The sequence below is a fragment of the Corythoichthys intestinalis genome, chromosome 14, assembly GCF_030265065.1.
Source record: "Corythoichthys intestinalis isolate RoL2023-P3 chromosome 14, ASM3026506v1, whole genome shotgun sequence".
Classification (NCBI taxonomy): Eukaryota; Metazoa; Chordata; class Actinopteri; order Syngnathiformes; family Syngnathidae; genus Corythoichthys; species Corythoichthys intestinalis.
In genome coordinates, this window is record NC_080408.1 from 9545299 (window position 1) to 9562433 (window position 17135).

The following is a 17135-nucleotide window of genomic DNA, read 5'->3' on the forward strand; positions in this document are numbered from 1 at the left end:
GAAAAATAAAACAAAAGACAGATACAGTGGGGCAAATAACTATTTAGTCAACCACTAATTGTGCAAATTCTCCCACTTGAAAATATTAGAGAGGCCTGTAATTGTCAAAATGGGTAAACCTCAACCAGGAGAGACAGAATGTGGAAAAAAAAACAGAAAATCAGTTTGATTTTAAAAGAATTTATTTGCAAATCATGACTGAGGTTAGGCTCCACAAGGCTCCATTCGTTACCTCTATTAATGGCACCTGTTTTAACTCATTATAGGCACTGTATAAAATAGAGATGTCGATCGGGTCCGATCACGTCATTTTCAAAGTATCGGAATCGGCAAAAAAATATCGGCCTTGCCTTTTTTTAATATCTATATTTTTTAATTAAATAGTTTTTTAATTGTATTTAACGTTACAGACATAATATGTTACACTCATCCAGAGTCTTAAGTTTAGGCTTAAGGTAGGGTTATCAAATTTATCCCGATAACGGCGGTAATTAATTTATTAAAAAATGTATCGCGTAAAAATATTTAACGCAATTAATGCATGCACCGCACGACCCACTCACGCATTGTCGCGCTCAATATGTAATGGCACCGTTTTACCTATATAGAGAGATAAAAGGCAGCGTAAAATGAGTTGCGTGAATTTTGGCAGCCTTTAGAGCCTTTTTTTAATTGGCTAAAGCCTTACAATCCCTCTCCCTACGATTAGAAATATCATGGGAAGCAATGTGGGGAAGCAAGGTAGCAATTGATCTTTTTCTTAACACCTTATGTTATTTCCCAACGCAGAGAAGATATATCAATTGGTAGCGCTACGCACAGTCATGGTTCCACTTCCCATCATGCATTTGGGCATGGCTACAGTATCATTTACTGAAAGCTCAACAAATACACTAGATGGCAATATTTAGTCACAATATACAAAGTCACAAGTCTTTCTATCCGTGGATCCCTCTCACAGAAAGAATGTTAATAATATAAATGCCATCTTGAGGATTTATTTATTGTCATAATAAACAAATACAGTACTTATGTACTGTATGTTGAATGTATATATTTGTCCGAGTTTCATTCATTTTTTTCTTAATGGGGAATCTTAATCGGGAAAAATCATCGGGAATGATTGGAATTGAATCGGGAGCAAAAAAAAAGCAATCGGATCGGGAAATATCGGGATCGGCAGATACTCAAACTAAAACGATCGGGATCGGATCGGGAGCAAAAAAACATGATCGGAACAACCCTAGTATAAAAGACACCTGTCCACAATCTCGGTCAGTCACACTCCAAACTCCACTATGGCCAAGACCAAAGAGCTGTCGAAGGACACCAGAGACAAAATTGTAGACCTGCACCAGGCTGGGAAGACTCAACCTGCAATAGGTAAAACGCTTGGTGTAAAGAAATCAACTGTGGGAGCAATTATTGGAAAATGGAAGACATGCAAGACCACTGATAATCTCCCTCGATCTGGGGCTCCATGCAAGAGCTCACCCCATGGCGTCAAAAGGAAAACAAGAACGGTGAGCAAAAATACAGAACCACACGGGGGGACCTAGTGAATGACCTACAGAGAGCTGGGACCACAGTATCAAAGGCTACTATCAGTAACACAATGCGCCGCCAGGGACTCAAGTCCTGCACTGCCTGACGTGTCCCCCTGCTGAAGAAAGTACACATCCAGGTCCGTCTGCGGCAGAGGTTGCGCTAGACTTTTTCGTTGTCTGTCATTTTGACTGACAGGGTCATAAAAATCCGGTCATAATCTATTTTTACCCGTCACTTAAATTTTTAAAATGATAATAATGACATATTCAATAGTATTTAGTTTTCATTCATTTTTAATTAATATTCTGTCCGAACAAGCTTAACAGAGAATCCACACCATGCCATCACACATCAAGCAGATGAATATGTAACTTTTTCTCCGCAGTGACATAAACAGCTGACTGTGGCCCCAGTAGGTAGGCTACGTATGGAACAATGAAATTACCAGTTCACCTGCTGTGGCCTGAACACAGTCTCACACCTTCCTCCTGGTGCGCATGGACTTGAATTGTGTGCACGCTTGTGCATAATCAAATGTCTCAAGTGGGATTGCTGCTGAGGCTATTGTCATGAGGTTTTGGACTTTTGCCTTGGACAGACGACTTCTCATGGCCGTTTTGATGTTGTTCTGCAGGCTGAATACGCGCTCTGCGGCCACACTTTTTTTTCACCTCTTTTATCAACACCATCGTCGTTTTGGGGCTTTTTGAAGAAACTTCGGACACTCAGTTGCCTTGACATTTTTCCGAGTAAGGCCAACGACGTCATGCATCAAGAGAGACAATAGCTAATTAATATGCTCACTCGCCTTCCTGTGGTCTGGGGTGTGAATTGCAACCTGTCAAAATGACAGATGGACTTCAGTTTTTTCCGTCACCGTTTCTAAAAACCGGTCAACGACGGAAAATATTCGGTTAACACGACCCCTGGTCTGCGGTTCTCTAGCGAGCATTTGGATGATCCAGAAGAGGACTAGGAGAATGTGTTATGATCAGATGAGACCAAAATAGAACTTTTTGGTAGAAACCCAGGTTCTCGTGTTTGGAGGAGAAAGAATACTGAATTGCATCCGAAGAACAACATAGCCACTGTGAAGCATGGGGGTGGAAACATCATGCTTTCGGGCTGTTTTTCTGCAAAGGGACCAAGACGACTGATCTGTGTAAAGGAAAGAATGAATGGGGCCATGTATCGAGAGATTTTGAGTGAAAATCTCCTTCCATCAGCAAAGGCATTGAAGATGAGACGTGGCTGGGTCTTTCAGCATGACAATGATCCCAAACACACAGCCAGGGCAACAAAGGAGTGGCTTCGTAAGAAGTATTTCAAGGTCCTGGAGTGGCCTAGCCAATCTCCAGATCTCAACCCCATAGAAAATCTGTAGAGGGAGTTGAAAGTCTGTGTTGCCCAACGACAGCCCAAAAACATCACTGCTCTAGAGGAGATCTGCATGGAGGAATGGGCCAAAATACCAGCAACAGTGAGTGAAAAGCTTGTGAAGAGTTAAAGCAGGTGGGCCAAGTCCGGTCCTCGAGAGCGCCTATCCAGCTTTTTTTCCATGTCTTTCTCCTCCAACACACCTGAATCAAATGATCAGCTCATCAGCAAGCTCTGCAGGAGCATGATAACGATCCTGATATATATATATATAGCTGACCACTGGATACACTTTAAATACCTACTTTAAGGAACATTTTGACCAACTACACTACGGTATTTTAATGATAGTTAATATGGAGCGCCAGGTAGTTTTTGAGATGGTACCTGATGTAAAATAATAAAAAAATAATCAACCTTTTTTTCACGTAGTTACAACAACTCACAACAGCAAGACTCGCACCAGTAGCGCTGCTGTCAGTATCAGCCTATAGGAAGTGAAGGGGAGAGACTGTGAGCTTTACATCATGGAGCTGTTAAATAATAGTAAATCAATTGTATGTTGCTGATTAGGGGTGTTACTGGGGGGCAGGCAGTGCCCACCCACGGACACGCTCTGCCCACCTAAAGAAAACTGGATGTAGCACTAACGGCAGTCTGGGCACCGCATATGGTATCCCATTCATATAGTACTGATGTATTCTAAGTTTTAACCTTTGCGTTGTTACCTCCTCACCTTCACCTAACAAAAAAAAAAAAAAAAAAAAAAAAAAAAAAGAAAGAAAGTTTTGTTCCTAGGGGCGCTACACACATTGACGCATTAAAAAAATTTATATATACATTTTATCAAAGTTTTCACCAGTGTTCACCTGGTTGTTGAGTTTTGACGAGTTTTGAAGCATTCTGAAGGGGTCAAAGTAGGGCTCAAAGCGACGGCGGGACAAAGAATGACTGCTAGGTGGCGCTACATAGTGTATTTCGAATTTGTCTTTACACAGGTATCAAAGATTGCACCGGTCTTGACCTGCCTGCCGATTTTGAAGCATTGTAAGAGGGTCAAATTGAGCTCAAAGTGGCTGCAGAACAAAGAATAACTATAATAATAATAATAATAATAATAAAACCGAGGACCCACAATAGGTTACCTAAAAAAAAAAAAACATTGTCACCTGCATGTCCATGCTGTTCAGTCATGGATGTGTTCTAATTTAAATAAAATCAAATCAACTTTTATTTGTTTAGACCAAATCACAACAACTGTTATCTCAAGGAGATTAAAAAAAAAAAAAAAATCAAGGAGAAAACAAAACATCTTTTAAGGTGCAGTAGCCCTACGCTGGATTTCAACCAACTTGAGCATTGTAGCTTTTTTTTTTTTTTTTTTTGCCACCCCCAAAAGGTAAGACTAATGCCCACCCACACCTGGCATCCTGGCAACACCTCTGTTGCTGATGCTTTGTTTCATTGGACGTTTGAGACTTTTATGAAGTCGGAGTACAAAACTTTTCAGTGTTTCGCAATCTTCGTGATGCCTTTTTGTTATTTTCTTCAATCGCACAAACAGTTCACGCGTTCACACCATGGCGTATAGTCTAATCACGCCTCAGTGATGTTTTTGTTGACTTCCTGTGGTGTGATTGAAGAAAAGCATGTTGCCATTCGCTTCTCCCATCCATCACCCCCCGTCCCCGCCCAATCTTTCCCCTCCTTTCTCCTCCTCGTTCACATTTGAATTCTCACTTTGTGCACATGCAGTGGGCAGAAACAAGCACCGTAACGTATGTTGAGTGGATTGAATCCTTTCATATTTACCACTCTTTGTTTTTTTCCCCCTTCCTCCCACCTGTTGTTATTATTATTGAGGTGGGGGAGGAGATGCGCCATTCGGACGGATGCTGCAGCAGCGCGTAAAAAGCTGCGGACGCTCCCCCTGCGCGCGTCCGAGGGGCAATCGCAAAAGTTTCCAAAGCACGCCTCGCCCGTGCTTCTTCTCCCCCCGGCTCAGACACCGCTCGCCAGCAGGCTGGACGACCACCAGGCTCGCAGGACTCAGCCGCTCCGCAGGGCGCACATGATCGCCACCGGTGTGTGCGGCGTGGCGCTGGTCCTGGTTCTGGTGGTGCTCATTCCGGCCGTGGTCAACTCCGCCGGAACCCCCGCCCGCTACGAGATGCTCGGCGCCTGCCAGATGGTGTGCGACCCCCACGGGACAACGGCCGCCGCCACGGCGCCGGCAAAAGCGGCGGCAGGCGAGCCGGTGAAAGACAACCGCCTAGTGCAGTCGCTGCCCACCTTCATCCAGGGTCCTCAAGGGGAGCCGGGACGCGCGGGGAGGACGGGTCCGAGGGGTCCCGTCGGCGAGCCCGGCCCGCCCGGACCCGCCGGCCCTCCCGGGGAGCGAGGGGCTCCCGGTTCTCCGGGTCCGCCGGGTGCGAGCGGACCCACGGGGGTCATCAGCGCCGCCACCTACAACACGGTGCCAAAGATAGCCTTTTACGCGGGACTCAAGAAGCAACACGAGGGCTATGAAGTGCTCAAATTCGACGACGTGGTCACCAATCTCGGCAACCACTACGACCCAGCCACCGGCAAGTTCACCTGCTCCATACCGGGGATTTACTACTTCACCTACCACGTGCTGATGCGAGGTGGCGACGGAACCAGCATGTGGGCCGACCTCTGCAAGAATAACCAGGTAGGTCCCACGCACGTGAAACAACCACGAATTAAGTCACACGGGCCTGCATGCTTTTTGGGGCTTCTTTGGATGCTTTTACGCACGGGCATTTCGCGCACTCACCTAACATCATTTGCATAATAAAAGACACCGCGAGCTGGACTGAATAAAACTACTCACTCACACGTAGTTCAGTATTGTGGAATTGTTTAGTTATATATTGGTACTATTTTTTTTCCCAAATACATTTTATAGGTTGAGGTGTCAGTAATCAAACTTGACGGTAAAACTTCCAGTTTAGTAATGTTGTAATAAAAATGATAGAAACAAATGTAGTCAAAAGCATATCTCAACATAAACAAAAACATAAAAATGTTATGTATTTACAAAATGTAATACACTTATTGGCACTGTGCAACACAAAGAATGTATGATGCAAAAGGAAAACTCGCAATTTTTATTTATCTTGTATGAATTCATTATGATTTAAATAGTTCAATTTTTTTTCATACAATGGTACCTCTACACACGAAGTTAATTCGTTCCCTGACCTTGTTTGTAAATCAAAATGGTCGTATGTCAAGGAGGATTTTCCCATATGAATTATATTATATTACATTATATATTATTATATCCTATATTAAGGATGGAACCGTACATGTATTTGTATTGAACCGTTCGGTACATGGTGCTCGGTTCGGAAAGGAGGCGTACCGAACGAGTTTCTGATGCAATGTAACCCTTACTTTTCGAGGCTGTGATTCGATCGGGTTACAGTTTCTTTGTTTAGATTATATTTACTCCGTCTTCTCTACTATAATGAGGACCAACACGGTAGGACAGTATAACCCAGAAACGTCAACGGCGCAACAACGTGGCCGCCGCGAGAACGCAGTGAAACGCGGGCGTTGAAGTCAATCAGCCAATGCACACCAGTCGCAGTGCGGCAGCGTGTTAGACGCGTCCCAGAAGCGGCTCAACACGACGCACGCGAAAAGAACGGCAGAGTTTATTATTTGACGCGAGACGCGACCCTCCTGCATCAATAGTACTACCGGTAGCTCGGATCGGGCAGACCGGAAGTCACTCGTGTAAAAATACGGTGGATCCAGTCGATTTTCAAACAAATATGCACTCGTAACCCACTTTTTGAGTCCATCAGATCTCTTGAGTGGTAGATCGGGACACAGTTAACTTGTGTTTGTTTATTTACTGCTGTCTTCTCTGCTATAATAATAACCAACACGGCCCCGTGTTCTATACAAAACCTTCCTACCGCAACAAGTAGGAACTAATATTCACATAGGAACTAACGTTATACAACATAAAATATACAATATAAATGAATACTACATCACATTTGTAAACTATAAACACGTAATAAAATAAATAATAGCCCATTTAGATAAAATAAATTGAAATGAGCTAAAACACCTGTAGTTAAATAATAAGAATAATACACAGATCCTGCTTACACATTTAAATTTATTAATTTCTGTGTGGCGTGTTAACTTGAGAAAATCCACCAATAAAGCTTTTGAAAACCATTCATAAGAAAAAAAAAATCCTTGAGGCATTGCATTTGTAAAATACATGTTAAAATCATTGTCATTGGGATTGCTTTTCTTTTTGGCGCAGGACGTCTTTTTTCTTCTTTCTTTCAGAAAGAAAGCTGACCAATACGCGGGGTCTTTAAGGCAAATTGTTGTTGGATTATCTTTAAATACCCACTACTTTTTGAGCAGAATTCTAGCTTTGTATAGGCTAATGTTCCTATTTTTGAAAGCACAAAGGTGTGTAATAAACAACTAGCACATTTATATTTTGCATTTTGTTTTCTTACTGTACCGAAAATGAACCGAACCGTGACCTCAAAACCGAGGTACATACCGAACCGAGATTTTTGTGTACCGTTACACCCCTATTATATATACATTATAATTCCATTAATTGGTTCCACAGCCCAAAAACCTATGCTAAATCCTTAATATATTGCAAATAGCAATTACACAAAGAAAAAACAAATAATGTATATAAATCGGAATAATAATATAATAATAGCAATAATAATAATTCCTGTAATAATGTGACGAATCAGGTTCTAATGTGGCGCACGTGTTTTGTGTGGTGTACCTGAACGCAACGCGTGGCTGACGTGCCAGAAGGTTTGGGTTAAGGAGAGAGTATTTTTTTAATTTCTTTTTGTTCAGCTGTGGCAGACAGTAGGCATGTTGTGTTGCACAAGTTCTGAAATAGGTGATTAAAAACCTGACGAAGCTGGCTAACTTTTTGGCCATGTTACAATCATAATAATTGTCACCTTAAGTCATAAAAACTGGCGAACGGACGTCGGAGGAATAGCAATTTCATTGTTTTCCCGCAAGACGGACGCACAGCGGATTTTCTTGTGAGAGAAATCAATATGAGTTCCAAGAATGTTAGTGCAGGTGGTGAAAATAAGGATAAAGGTGAGGTTTACCATTGAAATGAAGATGGAAATGATAGAAAAATACGAGCTTGGGGTGCACGTCCGTGAACTGGCTCAAAAATGTATTACTATTGTAACATCGCCCAAAAAAATCCCAGCTTTGTCAGGTTTTAAAACATTTATTTCAGAACTTGTGCAACACAACATGCCTACTGTCTGCCACAGCTGAACGTTCATGAATCGTCATATTTCGAGCATTTTGTCGGATGTAGAAACAAATGGCGTGTCAAATTTTACGTCGGATGACGAAAAGATCGTGTGTCGAAGCGATCATATGTCAAGGTAGCAATGTATTTCTATATTCCAAGATCGAACATTTTTCAAGAAACTTTGTTTAACTGAATTGCAGCAATATGCAAAATGTATCATTTACCAGATATGTAATGTTTAGTTCGGTTATGTTCAAGACGACAGCCTTTCTAATATTTTGCCTCACTTAAGTCCCCAAAACTTGAGCAAACTTGTATACCCCTATCAAAATAAATAAATGTTTCATTAATTTTATTATGTATTATATGTACTTTTTTGCCTACATAATGTTTTCACTCAAGGGCGTAGGTTTGCATAGGGACGGTAGGGACTTAACACTACCAATTTTTCAGGATGCTTAAATTATCTCCACCAAGTTTTAATCAAACTTTTTTGCGTTATATAATGACTTTAGTTTTTAGGTCATTTAGATTGTCTTCCTATGTGTTGTAAGGATAGAATTGATCCTACCATTATTAAGTGAATTACAGTACTTTCATGATGTTCAGACTTACACTGACCCCTTTTCACTTGCTGAATGTGCCAGTCCATTTTTTTCCCACTCAAACACACGGTCGATTAGCTGATGACTTGAACCCCCCCCTCCACCACACACACATGCATCCACAGCCCGACAGAAATACAACATGCCGCCTCCCCCGCCTGCTTCGAAGACAAGGGATATTAGAAGTTTTTATTCCGCCAGCAGCAACAACTGTAAGTAATGTAAAAAGATGTCAATGTTGTGGAGGTGGGGAACACACAACACTAAGTTTGCTACTGCTACAGTGCTTCAAGACAAATTTACTCAGATTTCTTGAAATAAGAGCTAGCTGAAAAAAAGCTTAACAGACTCGCTTTAAGCAAAAAGTTTGTATATTTAACTCATTTGCTCCCAAAAACTTATAAATACGCTCTATTGTTAATTGTTTCAGTGTCTCAAAAACGTATTTATACGTTTTTTACGTTTTTTTTTTTTTCCACAAGCGACATCTCTAGGTTCTGATGCAAGTTCACTCCAAAGCACAATGCTCAAAATCCATTTTAGAGCAATAAAACTGGCCACTGGAGGGCAGTAGCGCATTTGGTAAGAACTCATATTGGACTATGAAAGGAAATGAATGAAGAGAAATAGTCAGGAAACGGAAGTTGGAAGAAGTAAGTAGCGTGAGAAAAATGTGGAGAACGATGTATACACAAGGCACATGCCCCACACAAGTTCCCGAGGTGAATTCTGTTATGAGGTAGTGGTCACATCAAAAGACAGGTTCAAAATAATCTATCTTGATGAGACAGACAGGCGGTGATGATGGGGAAAAATTTACCCGTCTGCCGATACAGCCGCGGCCACAACAGCGTCAGCTCTCAGTTCAATAGTTTAGTTATGTGTAAATAAATTGTTACTTTGCTATCAAAAGCTTTATTTGTCTTGTTGTTTATGTTATTTTGTAGAAGGAAAACATTATTCAGATGTTTGGGATGTCACAAAAGCAAAAAATAGCTGCGTTAAAGTCAAAGTTATGTTTGAAATGTATGCTTTTACAAAAAGCTCAATTTCTCTGTTTTTTCATCAGAAATTGGAAAAGGCTCAAACTAAGCTATTTTCTAATGCTGATATCTAAAGAATGGAAAAAGATATGAACTTCATTTTTTTCCTTCCGTGTTTATATAGCAATAGAATAGAATTTTCTGTGGGCCTTGCAAAATCTGTCAAAATCCAGTAAAATGGCCGGGAGTGAAGGGGGTTTCTCCGGTGAAAATGGCTGGGAGTGAATGAGTTAAAAGAAAAACTTGTTTGTCAGAAATGCTCTTAATTCAAGAATATTGTTGAAAACATTATTTGAAAGCAATTTTTTTCTTAATTTAGGTGAAAAATGACCAACTTTTAGATGTATGGGCTCACTACGAACAAATAGTAATATTTACTTAATGTAAGTGGAAGAATCTGACGCATTAATTTGTTAACTGGCCTTTAACACTCAAAACAAGATGGATAAAATTATTTGACTAGATTTAACAAAAATTGTCAGATGACAACATTTTCTAACATTTAGCGCCACACAGTGTTTAAAATGGTGTGAAATTTTTAGAGTCACTTTTTTTTTTTGCACATTTACCACATTATTTAGCAACTTAAATATTTATTTTTAAATACGAAGTTTTGGACCTGATTGTTTAAATCCAGAACTAAATATTTAATTTAAATGCTAAATCTGGAAACGGTCGGAACTAAATATTTAGCTTAATATGCAAATTCACATGAATGGAGACCAGAAGTAACAAAATAAAAGCTGGTGGAGCAGCTCAGACTGTCTGTTTACGTTGCTTGAAAATGAATAAAACCTACTCAATGGTGGCAGTCTGCTCTTGGACATGAGTCATTGGGATAATAACAATATATAGGTAAAATACATATTTAGGAGAAACTATTTAAAGAGTATTTTGTCTGCTCGAGCTTTTATTTTGTTACTTCCGGTCTCCAGTCATGTGAATTTGCATATTAAGCTAAATATCTAGTTCCAACCGTTTCCAGATTTAGCATTTAGGATATAAATGTAAGATTGAAATAAAATATTTAGTTCTGGATTTAAACATTAAGGTCCAAAACTTATTTAAAAATGAATATTTAGGTTGCTAAATAATGTTGTAAATGTGCAAAAAAAAAGTGACTCTAAACATTTCACACCACGTTTTCAACACTGTGTGGCGCTAAATGTGAGAAAATGTTGTCGTCATTTTCAGCATGTGTTGCTTTACAAACGGCGCCCCATAATTAAGATGTTATAAATTTGAGGTGTGAAAGTCTCAATTATTTTCTGTTACGTCCCCCCCAGGAAGACGTAAACATTCCCCCCAACTCTCTGCCACCACTGTAAGACATCAATAAATAATAATACATTCAAACTGATTAGCAAAATGAACTCATGAGGACAATATGTCAAACAATTAGACCAAAGACACATAAATTAACAGAAAAATGACGTGGCATTGGACAGAGGGACGGTTTTTATTTTTACTGCAGACAGTAACAGCTCCTTTGCTATGGCGTTGGGTTATTTTGCACTGAGCAACTTGGTATGCTACCTTATAAGATACTGACAGTGCTCGCTGGTTTATTGATGTAACACTGACAAAGCGGGAGGATTGTTTGCAATATTTGGCACTCGCTGAAAAAATAATTCCTGATATCCGCTGCAAACATTTTTAGACAAAGGAAACTGACTGGTCTTTCCTTGTCTCCGTCTGTCTAAAAGTCAAAGCCAAATACTAAATGCTTCGTTATATTTCCGTGTCTAAGCTTTTCATATCTCCAGTGCTCTTTACTGTGTGCTCGTTTGGTTTAAGAATACTGTGCACACGCTGAAAATAAGAGCAGCACTGCCACCCACTGAGTGGATGTGCAATTACACTTTATTCTAGTACGACAAAAAAAGTATGTTCCCCAAGGTCACATGCGCCACCCCCGGCATCTCTCTGCGCACCCCAGGGGGGGCCCGCCCCACTATTTGAGAAGTACTGGTACAGCTCAATACAGATTTACTTTGCATTAATCATTTAGCCTATCAATGAATTAAGTTCATATTGGTGAGAAATGGAGCCCTGACCCCCTTCACCCAATATGTTTGCTCTTATTAATGTCCCGTCCCCAGCAAAAAGTGTACATGCAGGTTATGCTGTTAATTCGTCCCAATCAATATTGACCAAACCCAGGGGCGCTGCCAGGGATTTTGGGCCCCATGAAAAGATATCACTTTGGGCCGCACCACCAGTGCCGGTGGACACACACACATTTAGAGTATCAACCGCGTAACTTCCTGCATTCTGGTGAATCTTTACACACTAATTTGTACATTTTCTGCATTAATTTAAGATGAAAATATATTTAAGTAAACATACAGCGCATAGAGCAATAATGAATAGACTGATATCATCTATTTAGTCAAACACCAATTGTGCAAGTTCTCCTACTTGAAAAGATTAGAGAAGCCTGTAATTGTCAACATGGGTAAACCTCAACCATGAGAGACAGAATGTGGGGGAAAAAAAACAGAAAATCACATTGTTTGATTTTTAAAGAATTTATTTCCAAATCAGGGTGGAAAATAAGTAGGGTTGTTCCGATCATGTTTTTTTGCTCCCGATCCGATCCTGATCGATTTCGTTTGAGTATCTGCCGATCCCGATATTTCCCGATCCGATTGCTTTTTTTTTGCTCCCCATTCAATTCCAATCATTCCCGATAATTTTTCCAGATCATATACATTTTAGCAATGCATTAAGAAAAAAATGAATAAAACTCGGACAAATATATACATTCAACATACAGTACATAAGTACTGTATTAAATAAATCCTCAAGATGGCATTTACATTATTAACATTCTTTCTGTGAGAGGGATCCACGGATAGAAAGAAGACAAATGTGACTTTGTATATTGTGACTAAATATTGCCATCTAGTGTATTTATTGAGCTTTCAGTAAATGATACTGTAGCCATGCCCAAATGCATGATGGGTAGTGGAACCATGACTGTGCGTAGTGCTACCAATTGATATATCTTCTCTGTGTTGGGAAATAACATAGGGTGTTAAGAAAAAGATCAATTACTACCTTGCTTCCTCACATTGCGTCCCACGATATTTCTAATCATAGGGAGAGGGATTGTAAGGCTTTAGCCAATTAAAAAAGGGCTCTAAAGGCTTCCAAATTTCACTCTACTCATTTTATGCTACCTTTTAGCTCTCTAAATAGGTAAAACGTCGCCATTACAGATTGAGTGAGACAATGCGTGAGTGGGTCGTGTAGCGCATGCTTTATTTGCGTTAAATATTTTAACGTGATACATTTTTTAAAAAATTAATTACCGCCGTTATCGGGATAAATTTGATAACCCTACCTTAAGCCAAAGCTAAAGACTCTGGATGAGCGTAACATATTATGTCTGTAACGTTAAATACAATTAGAAAACGATTTAATAAAAAATATATATATATATATTAAAAAAAAGGCATGTCCGATATTTTTTTGCCAATTCCGATACTTTGAAAATGACGTGATCGGACCCGATCGATCGGGATGCCGATTGGGACATCTCTAAAAATAAGTATTTGGTCAATACCAAAAGTTCATCTCAGTACTTTGTTATGTACCCTTTGTTGGCAATAACGGAGGCCAAACGTTTTCTGTAACTCTTCACTTGGTGAAGAAATCAACTGTAGGAGCAATTACCAGAAAATGGAAGACATACAAGACCACTGATAATCTCCCTTGATCTGGGGCTCCATACAAGATCTCACCCCGTGGCGTCAAAATGATAACAAGAACAGTGAGCAAAAATCCCAGAACCACACGGGGGGACCTAGTGAATGACCTACAGAGAGCTGGGACCACAGTAACAAAGACTACTATCAGTAACACAATGCGCCGCCAGGGACTCAAATCCTGCACTGCCAGACGTGTCCCCCAGCTGAAGAAAGTACACGTCCAGGCCCGTCTGCGGTTCTCTAGAGAGCATTTGGATGATCCAGAAGACGACTGGGAGAATGTGTTATGGTCAGATGAAACCAAAATAGAACTTTTTGGTAGAAACACAGGTTCTCATGTTTGGAGAAGAAAGAATACTGAATTGCAGCCGAAGAACACCATACCCACTGTGAAGCATGGGGGTGGAAACATCATGCTTTGGGGCTGTTTTTCTGCAAAGGGGCCAGGACGACTGATCTGTGTAAAGGAAAGAATGAATGGGGCCATGTATCGAGAGATTTTGAGTGAAATAGGCAATAAATACGCTCTCTGGGTGTTTACTTTTTGCAAAAAACAAAACAAGAAAATGAAACCCTTCATTTTATTCCTATTAAAATGATAAGGATTAACATTTAAATTTGCAAACAATTACCTAACGTTCTAATTTTCTTTGTGGGCCCCCGTCAGGGGCATGGGCCCTTAGAATCAGTCTCACTTTTCACCCCTATACGGCGCCCCTGACCAAACCTACGCCCTTGTTTTCACTCATGTGTTTTGTATTTCTTTCTGACTTTGTGTATGAATTATCACATACAGTGGTGCAAATAAGTATTTAGTCAACCACTAATTGTGCAAGTTCTCCCACTTGAAAATATTAGAGGCCTGTAATTGTCAACATGGGTAAACCTCAACCATGAGAGACAGAATGTGGAACCCCCCCCCCCAGAAAAATCACAGTGTTTGATTTTTAAAGAATTTATTTGCAAATCATGGTGGAAAATAAGTATTTGGTCAGTACCAAAAGTTCATCTCAATACTTTGTTATGTACCCTTTGTTGGCAATAACTGAGGCCAAATGTTTTCTGTAACTCTTCACAGGCTTTTCACACACTGCTAGTATTTTGGCCCATCCATGCAAATCTCCTCTAGAGCAGTGATGTTTTGGGGCTGTCGTTGGGCAACACGGACTTTCAACGCCCTCCGCAGATTTTCTTATGGGGTTGAGACCTGGAGACTGGCTAGGCCACTCCAGGACCTTGAAATGCTTCTTATGAAGCCACTCCTTTGTTGCCCTGGCTGTGTGTTTGGGATCATTGTCATGCTGAAAGACCCATTCACGTCTCATCTTCAATGCCCTCGCTGATGGAAGGAGATTTTCACTCAAAATCTCTTGATACATGGCCCTATTAATTTTTTCCTTTACACAGATCAGTCGTCCTGGTCCCTTTGAGGAAAAACAGCCCCAAAGCATGATGTTTCCACCCTCATGCTTCACAGTGGGTATGGTGCAATTCAGCATTATTTTTCCTCCAAACAAGAGAACCTTTGTTTCTACCAAAAAGTTCTATTTTGGTTTCATCTGACCATAACACATTCTCCCAGTCCTCTTCTGGATCATCCAAATGTTCTCTAGATTACCGCAGACGGGTCTGGACGTGTACTTTCTTCAGCAGGGGGACACGTCTGGCAGTGCAGGATCTGAGTCCCTGGCGGCGCATTGTGTTACTGATAGTAGCCATTGTTACTGTGGTCCCAGCTCTCTATAGGTCATTCTTTAGGTCCCCCCCCGTGTGGTTTTGGGATTTTTGCTTGTTATCATTTTGACGCCACGGGGTGAGGAGGGAGTTGAAAGTCCGTGTTGCCCAACGACAGCCCCAAAACATCACTGCTCTAGAGGAGATCTGCATGGAGGAATGGGCCAAAATACCAGCAACAGTGTGTGAAAAGCTTGTGAAGAGTTACAGAAAACGTTTGGCCTCCGTTATTGCCAAAAAAGGGTACATAACAAAGTATTGAGATGAACTTTTGGTATTGACCATATACTTATTTTCCACCATGATTTCCAAATAAATTCTTTAAAAATCAAACAATGTGATTTTCTCTGTTTTTTCCCCCACATTGTCTCTCATTGTTGAGGTTTACCCATGTTGACAATTACAGGCCTCTCTAATATTTTCAAGTGGGAGAACTTGCACAATTAGTGGTTGACTAAATACTTATTTGCCCCACTGTGCATTTAGACAGTAGTCGTCCAAATTTGGACGTCAAATCCATTTGGACTCAGAGGGATAACAGCGATCATTCACTGTCGATGGCACTGAAAGAAAATCATCACTGCCAGCACTCTCACTTCACATGCATTCTATGTGTTATCTATCATTAAAAAATGACAGCCAATGACGTGTCCCTTTTATGTCCTCCCACAGGTTCGAGCCAGCGCCATCGCACAGGATGCAGATCAGAACTACGACTACGCAAGCAACAGTGTGGTCTTGCACCTGGAGCCCGGCGACGAAATCTACATCAAGTTGGATGGCGGCAAAGCACACGGCGGCAACAATAACAAGTACAGCACCTTCTCGGGCTTCATGCTGTACGCCGACTGAAAAAGGAAGGAGAAAAGAAAAAAAAATCAACCTCAGCTCGCCCTCGCTCGCTTTATCCCTTGCACGCTCCATCACTTGTTGGATTAGTAGAGACAGAGCTTCCTGTCGTCGTTGTTGGCCTGCTGACATTGTTGCACACCATCTTCACCCACACCCAAGGGGAGACTGTAATGTAATTGTTGACATGTAGTCTGATTGGTGTCAAGCTGGATGAACTGTGAAGCTCTCCCACGTTGTAATGTAGCTGCTGTCGTATAATATAACACGCTGTACATGTCTTGAACCTCATTAATCACGCACTTGACATTGCATTCGCACTCATTCCTTAAGATCTATTTTAATTTCACTCTACTTTAATTGGTCTAATGAAAACAAGGGTATCCAACTAAATCTATGGTAACACTTTACAATAAGGGTCCCTGGAAAAGCGCTATATAAGTATAACACCATTTAATTAACATTAGTTAATGCATTTTAAGACAATAACTCATGTTTAAGTAACATGACAATAATTCATTTAATCACTTATCTAACATTTATTAATACCTTAATTTTCGGAATATAAGTCGCAGTTTTTATTATAGTTTGGCTGGGGGTGCGACTTATACTCTGGAGAGACTTATGTGTGAAATTATTAACATATTATTATATCATTTCACATGTTATTTTGGTGTTTTGGAGTGACACTGATGGTTTGGTAAACTTGTTAACATGTTCTTTATGTCATTGTTATCTGAATAACTCTTAAGAGTTATGTTACCGGCCACGTTCACATTTCGTTGTTCATGCATCATGTAACATTATCATACTGTACACTTATTCAGCATGTTGTTCTCTATTGTATTTTTATTTTAAGTTGCCTGTCAAGTAAATTTCCCCCCAAATGCGATTTATACTCTGGTCCGACTTATGTATGTTTTTTTCCTGTTTGTTGGGCATTTTATGG

General features: G+C 40.5%; 1 protein-coding gene across 1 annotated transcript; it reads left to right on the plus strand.

The window, feature by feature from the left end:
• Nucleotides 1-4713: 4713 nt before the first annotated feature.
• On the plus strand, nt 4714-17078 carry c1ql3b (complement component 1, q subcomponent-like 3b). Its single transcript, XM_057857987.1, has 2 exons — nt 4714-5620; nt 16010-17078. The coding sequence occupies exons 1-2, from the start codon at nt 4997-4999 to the stop codon at nt 16187-16189; spliced, it is 804 nt and encodes a 267-aa protein (XP_057713970.1). The 5' UTR covers nt 4714-4996; the 3' UTR covers nt 16190-17078.
• Nucleotides 17079-17135: the final 57 nt, after the last annotated feature.

Bases quoted from the DNA above. Each gene is read 5' to 3' on its own strand.
- c1ql3b (XM_057857987.1), top strand. From the start codon at position 4,997: ATGATCGCCACCGGTGTGTGCGGCGTGGCGCTGGTCCTGGTTCTGGTG. The intron at 5,621-16,009 runs GTAGGTCCCACG...GTCCTCCCACAG, and splicing joins ACCTCTGCAAGAATAACCAG to GTTCGAGCCAGCGCCATCGC.